A 19935-nucleotide genomic window follows, 5' to 3' on the forward strand; every position below is an offset into this window, starting at 1 on the left:
TCATATGCATTACTATGTTTTAGGTGTTTACAGACCTTACATAATGAACCGTTATGTTTTTATAACCGCAGAATGAGCCATTTCTATCTACATACACTGCGGTTTCCCTGATATATTTTTTTCTGAATAATTAAGTAAACGTAATTTCTTAATTTATCTTTGTAAAGAAACCTCATTGCTTAACTGTCTCAGACGACGACATCACTTCCTGTCGGCCACGTAACTTTTGTTGGTTGCAATTCACAACCTCACCACTAGATGCCGCTAAAAATCACACACTGCAGCTGCATTAGTTATAAATTGTTTTTTTCATCCATGATCTATGTGGTTACATGTTTGCTAAATAAAAAATTATATCTTTAAAAAAAAAAAAAAAAAACCTCTCCATTTCAAGGTTTTTAACATCACAGGACAATTTTGTGAAGCAGTAATTTTCCATCGTATAAGATAACTTGTTAAAACTGTTCTGGTCAGACAAAGTCTGCTCATTTTTACCACTTCATCTCCTGATTCCTGCTGTTTCTCTGTCTCTTGGCCTGCCAGAGGACTTAACATGATTGGGTTTGAATGTCAGAGAAGATTCAGTGTTGACTGGCTCTAGATGCCAGATAAAAATTGATATCTTGATGGGAGGTCTAGTAAAGCAGCTGGAGAAATTCTGCTTAGTTGGTGAACCCACCTAAAGATCAAGTCATAAACAATCATTCTCTTCTTCGTATGAACTTTGCCCTGATGCTCAGAATCCTCAAGGGATGCATGAGAAAATGAGAAATGAAAGAAAGGTCTTAATGAATTCTCAAAAATCTGTGGGGAACAATTACTTCCTGTTTTTTTAGTTTTTTTTTTAGGTAGTTTATATCTCTGGTTTGCATTCAAATTCAGTCAGTCTTTCAGTCAGTAAAGGCACACCAGTCACACACTGAAAAATAAGGTAGGCTCCCTTTCTTTTTATATATACATATTATCATCGAGATAAATCATCATGATTAGAAGCATGGTGATAATATTTCGATCTGAAAACAAATGTCTGTGTATGAAATTTAACATAATGAATAAGAAAATTCTAAATATACTTAAAAAGACTTATTGCCTTGTATTACTTCATATATTTAATATGTTATTCTGTCAATACGTATAAAGTTAATTTCCATTATTATTTATTTCATATTTGACTGATCATTGCAAGATGTTTTATCTGTATGATTCATATTAGATGCATATGTAGCACAATATTATTTTTTTATTTTATTTTTATTTTGCAGATGTAAAGGTAATTTTGCTTTTATAGTATAGAGAACTAAAAACAGGTCGTATTAACCTCAATAACAAACCCCCCCCCTAAGCGAGGCCCATCTATCTTAACTTTTTTTCAGTGTGTCCACTGTTGCTTGTGAACTAGTAAGCACAGGCAAATGTCATGATTAGAAAAATGTTAGACTTGTGCATCGTTCTCTTCTGCTTGACTCTCTGAATTTCATTTTGAAGCCTTTGCGTTTGCTTCAAGTAATCATTGATTCAATTTGTTATTCCTTTATCAAAAAATATCATTGTCCAACAACCTTGTCTTCGGATTCTACTTGCATAAATATGATCAATTAATTATACATTTTTGTTTCCATTTTTTTATCTCCTGAGAACTCTCAGGTTGATTTTATATATATATATATATATATATATATATATATAGAGAGAGAGAGAGAGAGAGAGAGATTTTATATATATATATATATATATATATATATATATATATATATATATATATATATATATATATATATGAACACTATAATTGAAGCCTATCCTGTGCCCAGATAAAGATTGTTGTATGCAGTAATCAGTAAAATGTTTTGATCAATTGCTATGTTTTTCCTCTTCAGTCCATTCCAGCATGGGTGTACGGGCACGAGTTCTTCTCTGCTGGTGTCAGGGTAGGATTTTAAAACATTTTTTTTCCATACTTTATAAATAAATGATTTAATTTATTTTGTGAGATTATAACTATATATATATATATATATATATATATTAATAATTTAATTGTTCATTTAAAAAAAAGTTTAATAACTTTCACTGATTTTATCATTATTATTTTGCAGTTCTTTGTGCTGTCGTGTTTGGTGATGTTTGGAAGGTGGAGGTAGAGTCTAAAATGGATGCTCTGGTCTCATCTTGTGTCGTGTTGCCCTGTACATTCAAATACCCTGCTCAAGAACAGCCCTCCAGTCGTATTAAAGCCATGTGGCACACACAGACCAACAGGGATGAATTCATCTATCACAATGATCCTACAAGGGTTAAAGACAGTTTCAAGGGTCGTACAAAACTGATTGGTTCACTGGGTGCTTTAAACTGCTCCTTGGAGATTGATGGAGTCAAAAACCATGACAACGGCCCGTATTGTTTCAGGGTGGAATTAGAGACGTCTATAAAAGACAAGTACTCCTTTGTGCAGAACTGTGTGACAATTAAAATGATTGGTAAGTGTGCATTTGAGCTGTCAACCTGTAATTTACAACCCCTATAGGATACAAAAAAAAAAAAAAAAAGGAAAGATTCCAAATTATGTTTTTGTGACAAAATAATTAGTAAATAAGCTACTTCTTTTTACTATGGGAAATATGTGTTCTGTCATTCAAAATATATGTACAGAGAAAGCATCAAAACCAGAGTTGCTGGCTGAGACGTCTGTGAAAGAGGGTCAACCTGCAATCTTTAAATGCTCCGTCCGTCACACCTGTCCGTCCCATCAGCCCACTCTCAGCTGGAGCCACCCTGGAAAAACCATCATGAGCTACAAGGACATTGGTCATGGAAATTGGGAAGCAGAGTCTTCCCTTACCTTCATCCCAACAAAAGAGGATGATCACTCCTTTGTCACATGCACAGTCAAGTACCACGGGAGTGTTGAGGGTGAAATGCAAGCCACTCACCAAATCTTTGTGAAAGGTATAACAAGACTGTGTGTATATTGTTATAAGTGATAACATTTTTTGTATAAGTGATTTGTTTTTTTACCAGAACAAGCAACTCTCAGCCACATTCTCATACCAACCATCTCTGGTCTTGGAGCTGCTCTTTTGGTTGGATTACTGTGTTTCTTCGTTGTCAAGAGATACAAGTGAGTCTGGATCTGATTTAAGCATAAGATCATTGACTAAGAAGAAATGCATTCCTAAAAACATTTGATATTTGTGTAAATTACTTAATTTTATGTATAATTGGTTTATTTTAACACACACACACACACACACACACACACACACACACACACACACACACACACACACACACACACACACACACACACACACACACACACACACACACACACACACACACACACACACACAAAGGAAACCGCACACCAAACAAATTCAAAGTTCAAGATACATTGAAAAGTAGAATTTTACTGAAGATCTTCATAAGTGACAAAATAAGCAGTTGTCTAATGTTTTTAAGATATAAGTACTGAAGATATTCAAAGACGAACTGAAAATTTTGTTTTTTGCTTTGCTTTTTGTACACTTTTTTGTTAGTGCTTTTTAGTATTCTGTTGTCACTGTCTGAGTCTTCAGTAAAATACTCATTTTGAATTTGTTTGAATTTAGATTTTTCATGTTTTGTAAACTGAATCTATGCACCCAAAAAAAAAAAAAAAAAAAAAAAAACCTTTTATGTACAAATTGTGGCAGGACTTTTTCTTATTATTTTAAAACCCTGCACTTAAATGTGAGCATTTGAGAATGCATTATGACAGTATTACTCAACTCCAGTCCACAGGACCCACATGCCAGAATGATTTAGATGTCTCCCTAGATGTTTAAAGGGGTCATATACTGTAATGCCATTTTTGTACAAGCTAATATGATTCTTTAGGGTCTAAATTAAAAGTTTGTAATATACTTTAATTGAAAATTCTCATTAGTATTGTAAGAAAACACTAATTTTACCTGGTCAAAAACAGCTCTGTTTTCAGCACGCCGTTTAAGTGCATGTGTCTTTAAATGATAATGAGCTTTGCTCACCGTTTGTAACACAATAATACAATAACCATAACGCGTTGTTCATTATAAACGTGGGATTATGAATTATATTGAGAACGTCGTACATAGAAAACATGCCGTAATGTACCCTGAGTGTAAACCTTAGCCGCATTCATCGTGAAGCATGCTAGCGATTTGCAAAGATTAATATAAATATTAATATAAAGGTTAATAAAACGTTACACTCACTTCAGTTCTTCTGGAGGTGCAGCAGGAACACGAATAGTTGGTACCGATCCTTTTTTCAGGAGCAGCTTCTTAGCAAAACCAGCTTTATGAGTACTGACACTCGTTTGTAAAGCAGTCTGGTGAGAAATGATTCGCGCAAACATGAAAGCATTCCTGTTGATCGTGGGGAATATTCCCTTCGAAACAAAACTCAGCCACTGCGTCTTCAGCGGTTCAGATTTAGGAACATCAAAATGACTGCTGTGTTCCTTATTGCACCCAAGAACAGAACACCACAATCGCTTAGACGCCATTCTGCTCATAGACAGTGCTCCAGCGCATCAACAATGACCGCGCGGACTATGATGACAGACAGCTCGCTCACGAGCGAGGGCAGGTCTGTGTTGAAACGCTGCTGTCAATCAACAATCGTGGGAGGGGCGTCGATTTTGTGACGTCACAAAATCGAACGGCTTGATTTGAGACAGGGGAAACCATATAAGGAGATAAAAAAAATTTAAAAACACTGGATGGATTTTTATCATTTTATGATGGTTGTGTACAGACACTGCCAACACACATTTCAGTACAATCAACTTGTAAAAGTGCATGTACCATTATATGACCCCTTTAACACGCTAAGATGCTGATGAGTTGACTCATGTGTTTTAATTTGGTAGTTGGGTCCCGAAGACATTGGAGAGTTGAGAAACACTGCATTAAAGGAGAACTCCGGTGATTTTTTTAAGTTAATCTTGATCGTTACCTTTGTGAGTACTGTCTATAGAAAAAAAAACGAACCGGATTGTTGATCGCAACGCGGAGCTGTTACAGTTAATGCCCAGAGCTCCCATTCAGCTAAAACGGCACTTATGGGGGCATAAACCTAAAGAGTGTCTTTGTGCCTCTTAACAGACACAAAATGCAATTAAAATGTCTGTCCAACATGAACAGGGCCATGACAACAAGATGCATTTAGCAACTTAGCCATTGTTTAAACTCACCTAAATAGTGTTTTAGACAGCTAGCTGTAGTCTCGCGCTGAAGTCCCGTGGGAACTCAGTTGTAGCCGGAAAAAGGTAAATAGTAAGTGCACGTGATTTTTTTCCCCCAAACCACTTCAGCGGAAATCCCGCCCTGCAGCTGATTCTAAGGTTTTCATTGGTCATGTCAATTACAGATTGCCTACACCAAACACTGATCCCTAAACCTACCCGTCACTGTTACCTAAACCAAGGAAATCAGCTGCAGGGCGGGATTTCCGCTGAAGTGGTTTGGGGGGAAAAATCGCGCACATAGTGCAGGTGGGAGGAGCGTCATGTTCCGGCTACAACTGAGTTCCCATGGGACTTCAGCGCGAGACTACAGCTAGCTGTCTAAAACACTATTTAGGTGAGTTTAAACAATGGCTAAGTTGCTAAACGCATCTTGTTGTCATGTAAGGGCCCTGTTCATGTTGGACAGACATTTTAATTGCATTTTGTGTCTGTTAAGAGGCACAAAGACACTCTTTAGGTTTATGCCCCCATAACTGCCGTTTTAGCTGAATGGGAGCTCTGGGCATTAACTGTAACAGCTCCGCGTTGCAAGCACCGATCCGGTTCGTTTTTTTTCTAAAGACAGTACTCACAAAGGTAAAACGATCAAGATTAACTTAAAAATTCACCGGAGTTCTCCGTTAAGACATTCTGGTATCTTTCAGTAATATTTTGTTTTAAATCACTAAAATCTTTCCCAGGAAGCGCATTGCAGAACTCCAATCCAGAAACGACAATGGGTGAGTATTAACAGCAATTTTACCTCAGAACATTAAAAGTGACTCAGTCTGATTTTAAAATTTGTGGCTTTAAGTTTGTGGACTTTGAATTATCTACAGTAGTGTACTCTCAAAAGCTGAAAAATCTAACTTGTGTCATATATATATATATATATATATATATATATATATATATATATATATATATACATGTATGCTAAAACATACATATCAGACATTGTTGGTAAATTCACCGGGAGCAACCCATAAAGCTACCCAGACCTATATATGTGGCCTTGTTAGGAGGTTATATACATTATATATATATATATATATATATGTATATATATATATATATATATATATATATATATATATATATTAACATATATATTAATTTGTTGACTTTATACAACAAAGGGTTGTATAATAAATATACTTTATACAATACAATAAAGTCACACATTCTAATGATGTTTATGGGAGGAATGTGTCACAACCCACTGTGCCTCAGACTCTGCTACGTATGAGGTTACGTAGCCACAGACCAAACAAAGTGCCCTGTCCACTGTCAAAAGTGTCTACAAAGCGGATCAGCGCTGTGTCGACAGCACAAGTAGGACCAACAGCATATTAGGCAGGTGGTCATAATGGTATATATATACAAAAAGCTGAACGAAACAGCGCTACTCATTAGAACCGTGCCTCACAGACCATTTATCCGCTTGGCTCAAATGGCAGCACAGCTTACCGTTTACAGCTCCTGATCCCCCAGAAGGCCAGTCCGCCCCTGAACTGCACCATGATATAATGGCAGAAATGTGGTATATTCATACTGAATTTTATTATATTACTAATGTTGACATGTATTAAAGGAGTCATGGAATATAATTACAGTATTTTTTTTTATTAAAGCAGGGCTATGCAGTTTCGGGAATTTCTTCGCTGTATTCTCACTTTTTGCTCGCAGGTTTCTCTATAGAGCTCCCCCCACAGCTTCGGAATAGATATTTGACAACACTGTCGAAAAACTCGTTGACGACTCTCAGATACCAGAGGCTAGTACATCAACGACATCAGAGCAGATGGGACATTCTTTAAAACGTCTTCTTCATTCGGGTTCGACCAGCGTGAGGGAGCGCAATAATGACAGAATTTAAGCAGATTTTTTTGCCGTAAAGCAATTCGTTACATCGCGAGACCTGATATCACACGATACTTCCTGACGCTGCGGCCGGCGGCCCGCCGGCTCAAAGTTGCAAGGGTGGTTTTTCCGCTCACAGGCGATAGGGTGGTGAGAGACGACCACCATTCAACCCGAAAAAAGTAATATAACCATTCCAATGACTCCGAAGCTGTTCAGTTAAGGTAAAAAACCTGCATAGTTCACCTTTAAGCTATAGCGTTTGTGCATTTGTATTTATAAAAAAAAAAAAAAGAAGTATTTAGGCTACTGTTTTTCATAACAAATACCAAGAAACTAGGAATGCATCGTTATCAGTATCGGGCCAATATTGTGTCAATATATGTGATATTGTTGAGTATTGCGATAACGATATTTCTTGCGATATAACATTTCCCTAGAGAGATTTTTAAAATGCTAAGTTTTTTTAATAATTTATATATGATCATACTAAAATAAACAGGTTGGCTAATAGATATTCTTCTTATCTTCAGGAGAATTAACATTACACATGCAACACTTTGATTAATGGTTGCCTGTGAGACTCTGTTATTGTTACTTGGCATTTCGTTAGCAGTTTTGGTAGATTTGGTCTTACACTTTTTGAAGTCTTCATATAGCTCCCTGGGGTTTTATTCCAGATGACGGTGGAGATTCGTTTCCTCGCAACATGTCAAACATTTTTTTTTGGTCATTTTATGTTCACATATCGCGTTTTTTGCGCGTGCAAATTCGTTATTTCAAATGCAGGCGCACGGCAAGCGCACTCAACATGGAAGCACATTTTTCCAGGCCCGCCTATGCCATGACAAGATGAGAACATCTCAACTTTTCAAAATTCCGCAAGCTCATGCAGGTCATGGTTGCATAGCAACGACAGACGCAAGCGCTTGTGGAAAGAAGGAGATAGCGGCGCGGTCGCGCTTTTCATGCGTTTTTAGACGCGATATGTGAACGGCCCCTTACACAGTACCTGCATTTATGACACGTCTTCTCTATTGAAGCCAAAATATTGCTATATTTCAGATGTACAGTTCTTTTTAGGCACAGGTTCTTCGCTGTTGTCATTTTCCTCGTTTGTCTCTACTCCCGCCATTAGTTTTTATTTTCCACTCTCTGCTCTGAGCCACAAGGTTCCCCTTTGGGCTTGAGCTAGCCAATAGCATAATGGCACCTATTGGGGAGGCGGGTACAAAGATAGTAAGTCCCCATTTGATTAGTCGAATTTGGATAAACAACCTATGCATGCATGCATCACACAAATGCCTGGCACATAAAATAAATGCAATTTATCGCACCTCTCTGCGATACGGATATCGCATATACTATTATCGCGATAACGATAATTTTTCTATATATTGTGCAGCCCTAACTCGTACTCATTAAAATGCTCTGATACCAACAACCTATACCATGCAGCTTGTACAGTACAGTGCTTGTGACAAAGAAACATAGACAACAGAGCAAACAGAGAGCATGATAGATATATCAGAGAAGTATGAAGTAAATGTATTGAATTATTTATGCCTATATAGCTGGTGTGAGCAAGCTGATAAGTGAAACACAGAGAAGATTGAGCTTGCAGCAGTGACAGACGTGTGAGCTTGTCGAGCTCATCCTTTTTCACAGACATCCCTGGAAAGTTTGTAGTTCTATCGAATATGTCTGTAGCAAATCAAGTAAAACAATGCACAAATTAATGTTAACTGACGGGGGAGAGAGAGAGGGTGGGAGAGAGACCTTTGACTTTTAACAACTTTAATTACAAAAATTTAAGAGGCAGTACCAAAACAATTACTTAGCCATCAAAAAAAAAGAAAAAAAAAAAGAAGAAATTCTTTATTTATTTATTAAAAGAAAGATTACCATAACGAAACTTAGTTCTTGCATTAACGCCAACCGACAGTAAGAACTGAAAACCCAGCCAGATAAATAGGTGCAGGGATGGTGAGAGGAGCAGGATAAAGGAATGGAGAGAACAGGCAGACAAGACCAAGGTGGCGATGGCGGAGGAAGAAGCCATGGTTGGGATGATGAGAGGAGCCAAGTGACTGTCAGGATGATAGCCCAAGGCGGAGTTGATGGAGGGAGGAGCCATGGCAGAGTCCAGGCTGATGGCGCTAGGGGGTCGAATGGCAATAGATTTTATTAAAAGAAAGATTACCATAACGTAGTTCTTGCGTTAACGACAACTGACTGTGAGAACTGAAAACCCAGCCATATAAATTCACAGGCAAACTAGGATAATTAACAACACACAACTGGAGAGAATGACTAATCATATCAGTAACCAGGGCTTGACATTAACACCCGCCAACCCGCCAAATGCGGGTGGATTTTGCTCGTGGCGGGTAACATAGTCACTCCAACTAGCCACTTTGGCGGGTTGAATAATTGTAGTCTTTTCAAAAGGCATCTGAAATAAGTGTGACACTACGACACTACAACTCCCATAGGGCTGTCAACGAATATTCTAAATTCGAATATATATTCGAATAGTTTTAAAAAACAGAATTTCGAAGGTGAAAATGAATATTCGAATGTGGAAAAACGCCCGCGGTAGCAGAGGCGCGGCTGTCTTGGGGGGGGGGGTCAGGGACAGGTAACAAGAAGAAGCGTTAACGTTAAACAGAAACATTACTAAAGTGTAGGCTACTGTAATTACTGAATAGATATTGCATGAATAAGGTAGGTTAGATACAGCAGTTTCATGCACTGCAGGCTTCCACTGGTTTGATTATTTACCGTTTCATGTCAAGGAAAAGTTCCATGTTTACCACAGCACAGCTCGCTCGGAGCGTTCAATGTCGGTTCTATATAGGCTAAAAACTTAAATTATTGTTAATAATATTTGTTTCAATCACTGAATGAAGCCTGCTAAATAAGAGTCGCGACCTTAAATTGCTTGCACAAAACTCTTGATCAGCACTCAACATTTGCTTATTGTTGTTGTTCATTTAAACCGTTATGCGCAGAGAGCGTGACGCCTCATTCGCGCCGCAAGACCTCCAGACGCGCGTAAACGCGTCTTTACCATAGACTGTAAAAAGGTCTTTACACTCGCGCCAGACGCTCTATTCGCGTTTGGTGTGAACGCAGCATGAGGGTGAGGGTGAGAGAGAGAAAGAGTGCCTGCGAGTGAGTGAGCGAGAGTGAGGTCTGCGGTCTTGGCCAATAGTTGATTTACTTGTTTTTGTGTAGGTAATAGGTTGTCAAATGTGTTTAAACTTAAATAAACTACCTATACAAGTATGTCTCTTTGTATTAATTTGCCCTGTTATTGACGTAATGCGAGTCATTGACAAAATGCGCAACCATTTTCGAATAGTTCGAATATAGGCTATGTGTTTTTTTTTAGAGAGAATATTCGAACGTCATTTTTTAGCAATTTTGACAGCCCTAATGAGTATTACATGCACACAGTGTATAATATAATACATGGTTTTATTTTAAAAAAGGAGCTTTACACACAACCTTATCAGAGCTAATGATAATGACCTGTTTTGTGTAGCTAGTCTTGATTTGGGTGTGTACAGTGGTTTTACATTTAAAAGGGTTGTAAATCTAGTTCAAGTAAATTTTAGCACGCCATAGTCGACTTTTAAAAGGTTATTTCACAAAAACAAAAATGTGGCTAGTAAAAATGCTGTGTGGCTAGGAACTTTGGAAAACCACTAGCCACATTGGCTAGTGAGCAAAAAAGTTAATGTCAAGCCCTGTCAGTAACCATAGTGACTCAGGTGGGGAACTAGAACAAATGAGACTGAATACTTAATGGAAACAAACTGAAAGTCCATGACAATGAAACTAAGACAAAAAAATAACAGATTACCGGTATGTGTGACAGTTAACACCCAACACAATTATACATACATTTGTAAATTGCCATTGCAGTCAACATCACAAATACAATTATTTTTACCCCACTAAAATTTGAATTCCTCAATGTTCTCATATAGTTGATAATATTCAAATTCTATTCTTACCAAAGACTTAATCAAACCCTCATAAATCAGTACCACATCTGTTCGTCCCATACAACTTAATTTGCTTTTATGAGACAGCCAAACAGCCAACTTTTCCTGTCCGGAAATGAAATTGAGTATATGATAAATCTCCCTCTTATTATACTCCCTCTTACTTCATATATTTAGGTCCATAAATAAACAATGTAGATGTAAAAATCTAACCTCTGGCACCACCCACTAAGAAGGCCAAAAAGAGGCATCAACCATCTACAATTGAGAAACAAATGAAAAACTGTCTCATGTTGTTCACAGAAAGGACATCCCATCCCTACTAGTGGATCAAAATGTGCTCCGAATCTGTTTGTAGCTTTGATTCCATGTACAACTCGCCATTGCAGGTCTCCAGACCTTTTTTCAATGGGAGGTTTGTACAAGGTCTTACAGCTACCTTTTGGGGAAGAGTCTGGTCCAAAAAACTCTGTCCATTTAGACTCCTTTACAATTTCAAGGACATGAAGATGAACCTTTATACACAATGCATAAAATGCTTTTGGTTTCACTTCATTTTGATGGTCCCTTTAACACATTCTGTTGTCTAGAAGTAACATTGCACCTACAGTACATGTCTACTAACTCTCATTAGAGTATTAGTAGAGTATTAGTAGACTGGTAGGGTTAGGGTTAGAATAAGTTGACATGTAGTTGCAAAGTTACTTATAGTAGGTAGAGTGTCTGTTGGAGGACCATCACAATAAAGAGTTATCAGATATTAAGCAGACAGTACACTAATACTCTAATGAGAGTTAGTTGACATGTAGTTGCAAAGTTACTTATAGTCAACAGAATGTTCAAAAGGGACCATCAAAATAAAGTGTTACCATGCTTTTTTCCCAACGTCTCTGAAATCCCCCAGTTGAAACATCCAAAGTGAATGCCCAGAAAGCCATGACAGTCAGCGCTTGAATACTGCATTGAATTCTCTTTCAAGCTTGAACTGATGAATTCACACAAAGTTATGTAAAAACGGCAGTCTTGGCGAGTATCCTAGTAAACATAGCTAGTAATGTCTTAAGTGAACGTAACGTTCAGAAATGAAATGCATGTAACTAGTATATTCAATACTTTCAATGTTTTTTGTATCTTAAAATACAATAATTATTAGCTACATGCAAAGTGACCCTCATTTGGTTTTCAACCTTTGAGAATAAGTCAAATTCAACAATGTGAACGTCACATTGAGATCCCCATATATCTGGGACTGAACCATATAGGCCCTTTAAGATTAAAATGCCAAAAGAGAAGTTTATTAATAGCCAGTATCTTAAATTATATTAAGATATCTTTAATACTTCTTGACTTACAGACAAGTAAGTCAAGGGAAAAACTATTTATGGTATTAAGGGAAACAAGATACATTTCTAGTTTTAACATTATTTGTTCTTTTCAGTCATTTCTCTTTAGAATAAATAATTATCAGCTGCTTGCAAAGTGACCCATATTTGGTTTTTGACCCCTGGAAATGTAACAATTTACTCATGGAGCCACATTGAAATCCCTAGATCTCTGGAAATGAACTATATAGGGCATTAAGGATTAAGATATATTTAATACGTCTTGAGTAACAGGTATGCAGACTTCTGTGAAAAAAAAACACAAGAAGTGCCTTTTCACATTTTTTAACTGTCGCCATTGGCATATAATGCCACAACGATTGTTAAAGTCAACAGATTTTACTAATAGACTACTAATCTCCCAGTAAAAATAAAATAATGCGCAATCTTTCTAAAGTCATTTCTACCCCCCTTCAATTTGGCTCCAAATCTCAGGTGAAAATGGTAATTTTCACATTTTCACCCCCCTCTACAAAATACTGGACTACTCCGTATTAATATTTTAGCTTTCTTTTTCTTTTTCTGTTATGAAAAAATAAAGAGATGTTAAACTGTATGTCTGATCTGACTGGGTTGGAGAGGGGAAGTACATTGTGTTTAAAGATGCTTCCTGCTGATAAAAGCACACAGATATGTTTCCACTCTAATAATACAGTTACTAATTAGAATATGTTAAAATATAACAATAATGACCCATTAGTAAACAATGTAACTGAAATTAAAAAGTCATCATAATTGTTATACTAAAGATGATAATCTTAAATTTTAAATGTTTTTTTTAGAATATGGAATCGACTATCAAGAATGTCTCGCAGGTAATTAGTATACTTTCGAATTTATTTTTAACATCTGCATTGAATAATTCATCAACCTCCATCAGTTATGAATGAACTTGATCTCAATTAAATCCTTGACTTTGTGTGCGTGTGTGTGTGTGTGTGTGTGTGTGTGTGATCACCAGGTTTCGTTCAGGTGAAGGCAGCAGTGATCTTGGTGGCAGAGAGCAGAGGCAAGTACACAACAGCTTCTAATGTCCTCTAGTGGAAATCATCTACTGAATGCAAAAAGTTGTTTTTATGAATAGAGACTGAGTTATTCAGCAGGAATTTGAGGTGTGGGGTTGGATACAATTTGTAATCCATAAATTATATTACGACAATAAATAGACATTTTGACTGTATCTTCTCCTAGAGCTTTAACTCTACAGCCTCCAAACTCAGGTCAGACCTTCAGACTTTTCTGACTTGGGTTACTATATCTTTTCAAACTGACCCGATTTATGGTTTTCCTAAAAATTAAGATTAAAAATCATAAAAAGCCCATAGACCTTCATTGAGGGGGTCAAAAATGTAATACAATAACTGGAGTATTTAAGCTTTATCTACTACGTATCAATCACTAGCAAAGCCTAGCAACTAGCTCAGAACATGCTTGCAACATGCACATTTTTGCTAGCAATATGCTAATTCACGCCAACAACATGCTAATTCATTCTAGCAACATGTTAATTTATGCCAACAAAATGCTAATTCCTGTTAACAAAATGCTATATAATGTTATCAACATGCTAATACATGCTAACAACACGTTGAAACATTATCAATGTGTTAAAATCTGCTAATTCATATTAGCAAAGTGTTAAATAATGCTAGCAATATGTTAAAACATGTTAATTAATGCTAACATCATGCTAATTCACACTACCAACATGTTATTTCATGCTAGCAACATGTTAAGCAAGCAAAATGCCAATTCATGTTAACAACATGCTAATTCAGACTACCAACATGTTAATTAATGGGAGCAACATGCTAATTCATGCTAAACATGCTAACAATATTTTAATTCATGCTAGCAACCTGTTAAAAATGCCAACAAAACATGCTAATTCATGCTAACAATTTGTTAAAACATGTTAATTCATGCTAACAATGTCTTTCAATGTTTCTCTTTCCACTTCACTATCAAACTTTCAAACTTTCATACGGCTTTGTCAAGCCAACATCAAAGTTTGTTTATGTTGCACATTTCTCACAATTTCTCCCTGTTTCTCAGTAGAGATCAGCACTGTCAGATAATTTGTCAAATATTCATTATGAATATTGACAAATATGTTATATGGTATGCATATATGGTATATGGTATGCAGTGGAAATTTTTTGCTATTGGTAGTAAATAATGGCCCACTGTAAAAATGAATACGCTATATCTACTCAATAAAATTGTGGCAACAGATTACAAGCAATATTATTAATTAAATGTAACAAATTAGAATTGAGTAATAATTAATCAAATTAATTCCTTAAAAGTTAACCATTTAAAATGAGTAAAATTTACACAAAAAAATGTTAAACAAAAATATCTGAATAACAGACAGACATCAAAGATGAATTAAGAACTCTTTATTTTTAATTGCCAACATTGAAGACACCTGATATTAACAAGCAGAATCACTGAAGGAGAAAACCGTAATTTTAAGCCACCATTATGGTGATCAGTGTTTGTTTTAGTTGGGCTCTTGACCCTTAAATCATTAACTTTAGATTTTGTTTGGCTGCTGTACCTGAGTTATAACAGCCAGATGAACAAATAGAAAAGGTGATATGATGGTATTGGTTGTGTTTTAACATAATCATTATTTCACAATCATTTGACCTGAATCACTGAACTCATATAGAGCCCAATTTCTGAGTTAGGTTTACGTTATTAATTATAGCAGCACTGTCCTTGTACAGCATAATATTTCTAACTTTTACAATGTAATCCAAATAATTTCTTAAAAGTTTCTCATAAAAAAAAAAAGTTTTTTTAGTTTTTAGACACACACATCAAGAATCAGCCTGTGAATCTCAACAATGGTGACAATTATAAAGCATGTTGCAGTGCATTCTGGGTGCCACCAATCAAATCTCATTCATGGCTCACATCATGCATTGCTGCATGAAAAAATAATGAGCTTATGTTCAGAGGTGATCTGTTTGTCACCATTGCTGAGATTCATACAAATTCTTGATGTCTGTGTGTGCCTACATAAAAAAAGAAATTTTGAAGTTTTTTTTAAATTTTATTTTTATTGATTTGATCATTTGGATTTCATTGAAATGGCTAAAAATATTCTGCTGTACAAGGACAGTGCTGCTATAATTAATAAAGTAAACCTAACTCAGAAATCGGGCTCTAAATGAGTTCAGTAAATCAAGTCAAATGATTGTGAAATAACGATTATGTTAAAACACAACCAACACCATCAGATCACCTTTTCTATTTGTTAATCTGGCTGTTATAACTCAGGTACAGCAGACAAACAGCATCTAATGTTAATGATATAAGGGTCAAGAGCCCAACTAAAACAAACACTGATCATCATAATGGTGACGTACAATTATGGTTTTCTCCTTCAGTGTACAGTAAGGGAAAGCTCCTAAAAAACTCAGATCAGTTTTATAACAACAACAAAAAAACATTAAACTCAGCATCTGTGTGACCTTACTGAACTCATAGCAGGTAGGTTATATATATTCTTTGAGTATTTAATACACTTTTTACCGTAAACAATTTTTACTAAATTATTTGTATCTTATAAAAAGAGTTAGAGATCAGGCAAAGAGTCAAATTGTATATGGTGCTTATGTGTTATTTTTGGATCTGACTGGGGTAGAGAGGGGAAGTACAATGAGTTTAAAGATGTTTCCTGTTGATGAAAGGACACAGATCTGTTTCCAACATTTTATAATCTAATACTACATTATATATTAGTTAATGTGTTCATTATTGCTATTATTATTTTTCTTCTGTTTAACGCATTCAAAATAGCCTATTTAATGCAATTAATGCAGCATCCATTTTTTTATAATTATTATTATTTTTTGGCATGCTTTTGCTAGCGTTACAGTATATGATCACACTCGCATTCATTCAAGTGCTTTTAAACCATTCAAGCATTATAAGATGCAAAAGATAACTCAATTCAGTACTGTTCTGTGATGCAGCTCTCTGTAAACAACATGCTTCTCAGTGCACCAGTACAGATTTTAATTCTCTTTTGTGTATTATTGCTCCTGAACCGACTAAAACACGCAAAATGATGTCAAAATGCCATTTTTTTTAAATGACTGTAAAGAGTTAGGAGAAAATTGGATGACAGATTCGCTTCATGTCTTAAAGCAGCCTATTAAACAAGCTGAAGTCTGTCATCAGTCCAACAAACAAAAAAAGGGAAAATCACACGCTGCTCTTGACTTAATAATATTTTTTTAGCTTTAATAATGATTAATCTGTATTTAATTTATACAGTAAAGACTGCAGTGCTATTTTACATATGACCAGTTGGTAACACTTTACAATAAGGTTCATTAGTTAACATTAGTTAACTACTTTAGTTAACATGAACTAAGTATGAACAATGCTTCTACAGCATTTATTCATCTTTTTAGTTTAATGATCTAATATTAAGTTAATATTAATTTCAACATTATTAAACATACATTATTAAAAAAAAGATTGTATTTGTTAACAATAGTTAATGCATTGTGAACTAACATGAACAATTAATGAACAGCTGGATTTGAATTAACTAACATTAACAAAGATTAATAAATACTGTAGCAAATGTATTGCTCATTGTTAGTTCATGTTAGTTATACATTAACTAATGAACCTTATTGTAAAATGATACCTATTAGTTTATATTCAATTTCTGTATATTTCCTACCTGATAATGTTGTTTTAATAAAATACACCATTAATTGCTTTTAACTTTGACTTGTTTGTAATTTTGAGAACTATTAGCACTTCAATTTTGTCTAGATTCATGTCTAGAATCGGTCAATTATTCTTGTAAATGTCACTGTATTATGAACACAGTATTAATGTTTGTAACTTTTTGGTGTCATTTTCCATTTATACAGCACAAAAGATTGTTTTATCATTAAATTGTACAAATTCAAGCAGTCAGAAGCTTATCTTTAGTTATTGAAAAAGTCCCCTAGCTGCGGTTTTTTTTTTTTTTTTTTTCATTTATATTCAGCACTGTTTTTGAGGAAGAATCTTTAGCATGTTCATAAGCCACTAACACAATGGTCATTTTTAAATTGAAAAGTTTCACTACCGTTTTGCAGCTTGTATCAGTCAATGTCTACACGGCCTTTCTGTGCAGTTGTGGGTGGCATGTCAAATTTTAATCTAAATGAAGATAAAATGTTCTCATTTGCATTTTTCTGTTCCTCTTTTAGGAGGTCTATTTGGAGTAGATTTTCAAGGTAACCACACGCTGCCTCTTTAGCCTATTAAGGCCATCATCTTGCTTTTGTCCTTGCAAAGAATACAGGCTTCTATTTGAGCCTGGTTTCTATTTTTCTAGCAAAATAAAAAGCTTTTAATGAACAAATTGAATTAATGTTATGCCATCAAAACACATATTAGGCTACTAGTTATGTTAATTAAATAAGTGAGGGAACCATAGATCTAAAAAATAGATAAGAGCTATGAAGGCCTGAAAAAATTGACTTAAACATGGAAATATATGTTCTGCTGATCTAATATCTGTTTTTACATTTTAAAGGAGAGGCCAAGGGCGTCAAATTGACAGGAATATTGACAACAGGTAAGTATCTGCATGTTTAGTATGATTTTCTTTTTGAATTATATCATTATCAAGGTTTTTTTTTTTTTATACATTTTTATAAAGGTTTTTGTTCTGTAAAATAGTAGATTATGGTGATAGCAATGCCAAAGTCATGAGTAAATTTTTCAGGAAATGCATGAACTGATAATTCCCCTGTGTTGTGGACAGTTACTTCAATATAGGCTACAAGTATTTTTTGTCATGAGCAACTTTTACTATAGGGTCAATTTATATAAAGTTATCTTTTGCTTAAGTATGACAGAGGTTTTTGAATCTTAACAGGGCAAACAATGTATGTACAGTGTCAGGAAACAAGCCTTTCGACAAACCTCGTATGCCATCACCAAAGAGGTACAGAGCATTTGAACTAAATGTCAGTTTCTGAATAGATTCATAACATAACATAAACATAGTTGCTTAAATCAATTGTCAATAATTGGTTTGATTAATGCTTTAATCACTTTACTATTTATTATTTATTTATTATTAATTATTATTAATATAATTAATTATATTTATTTATTTTTAATTCTTTTCTTTTTTTTCACATGATTCACCGCAGTAAGGCCAAATGCTACTCTGTGAGTATATAATTTATTCTTATGTGAACATATGTTAACTGCTAAGTGTTTGATTTCTTGTCCTGTAGATCATACATTTTATCTCATAACTTTTGATTCATAGCATGTGCATATCTGATATGTGTTATTGCCTATCTAATCTGACTTCTATATCTCTGTTTTTAAAATCTTTCATTTCAAGGGTGATGATTTTGATGATGATTACACCAACACGGCAGACCTCAACTTGTATGGAAATATCTGAAGAAAATGCCATGCCAAATGAACACAGTAGACTTCAACATCTTCTGTCAGAGATCACGAGAGCAGGCAATCCTGTTACATATTAATAAAATAAAAACTGTGTTGCATTTTAAGCCTGGCCTAATTGCCTAAACATGTTTGCATATAGGACCATATTACTGTATTTACATACTTTATGATGCTTACACCGCTTCTACACCGGACACATCGCGCCATAGCTGTCAACACTGGACACGATAAAGCAACCATTGCAAATACATTTGTCCTTCCTATGAGGAGTATTGCAAGTGCTTTGAGTATGTCATAAATAGAACATAACTAATTATAATGAGTTCAATTGTCTTTTGTCGCATCATTGCGCCACTTACGTCTGGTGTAGACACGGTGTTACTCTCTTATAAGAAAAAAATTATATGTAGGGTTCTGCCAGGCACTTCATAGAACCTTTTAGAGGTTCCCAATATAGGATAAATTAGGACTTAGTTTTAATTAATAAAAAAATTATAATTAAGGCACTCGTAAATATACTTTATCACCATTGAAATAACCCATTAAACATGAAAGTATTATCCAATCATTTAAGACTTTATTCCTTACTTATAACTTTTTTGGCATTATGAGTTCTGTTCTACATAACCCCATTGAACCTTTTTTCTAAGAGTGTACATTGTAAATGTATAAAAAAACATTATTGATGTACATAAATAAGTCATATAGTACTAATATACTGTTTAATGTGTGAGAGACAGCGAAACATTTAGTTGAACTGTAGCTGAAAGTTAATACTGTGTGTTTATTTTAATTTTTGAGATATAATTTGCAGACCCCATGTAACTTGACCCCCATTGACACTGTTTTAGTAACAAGCTGTTTTTTGTTGACTAAAAATACTCAAATGTAAATAGCATCTTGATGTTTAATTTGTACCATATAGTTTATTAAAGGTTTAATAATGTGCACTGCAATTCATTCACTGTTT

The 19935-nt window shown here is 35.0% G+C and overlaps 1 protein-coding gene and 1 long non-coding RNA gene across 3 annotated transcripts in view; one reads left to right on the forward strand and one right to left on the reverse strand.

Moving 5' to 3' along the window:
- LOC309505519 overlaps window positions 1–19935 on the reverse strand; it is a 259401-nt gene that overhangs the window by 24050 nt on the left and 215416 nt on the right. The gene's annotated exons all lie outside the window — the stretch shown is intronic.
- LOC309505509 (sialic acid-binding Ig-like lectin 14) lies at window positions 839–19911 on the forward strand. 2 transcript variants are annotated; one of them, XM_082178915.1, is made up of 13 exons: window positions 839–931; window positions 1888–1928; window positions 2097–2477; window positions 2650–2946; window positions 3019–3118; window positions 5950–5988; window positions 13292–13324; window positions 13471–13518; window positions 17741–17767; window positions 18070–18111; window positions 18415–18483; window positions 18695–18713; window positions 18895–19911. In XM_082178915.1, the coding sequence occupies exons 2-13, from the start codon at window positions 1889–1891 to the stop codon at window positions 18955–18957; spliced, it is 1158 nt and encodes a 385-aa protein (XP_082035041.1). In that variant the 5' UTR covers window positions 839–931; window position 1888; the 3' UTR covers window positions 18958–19911. The 2 variants fall into 2 exon arrangements, with proteins under 2 accessions (XP_082035041.1, XP_082035040.1); XM_082178914.1 differs by having other exon boundaries at window positions 848–931; window positions 1878–1928.

The sequence above is a fragment of the Leuciscus leuciscus genome (genome assembly GCF_965113295.1).
Source record: "Leuciscus leuciscus genome assembly, chromosome: 9".
Classification (NCBI taxonomy): Eukaryota; Metazoa; Chordata; class Actinopteri; order Cypriniformes; family Leuciscidae; genus Leuciscus; species Leuciscus leuciscus.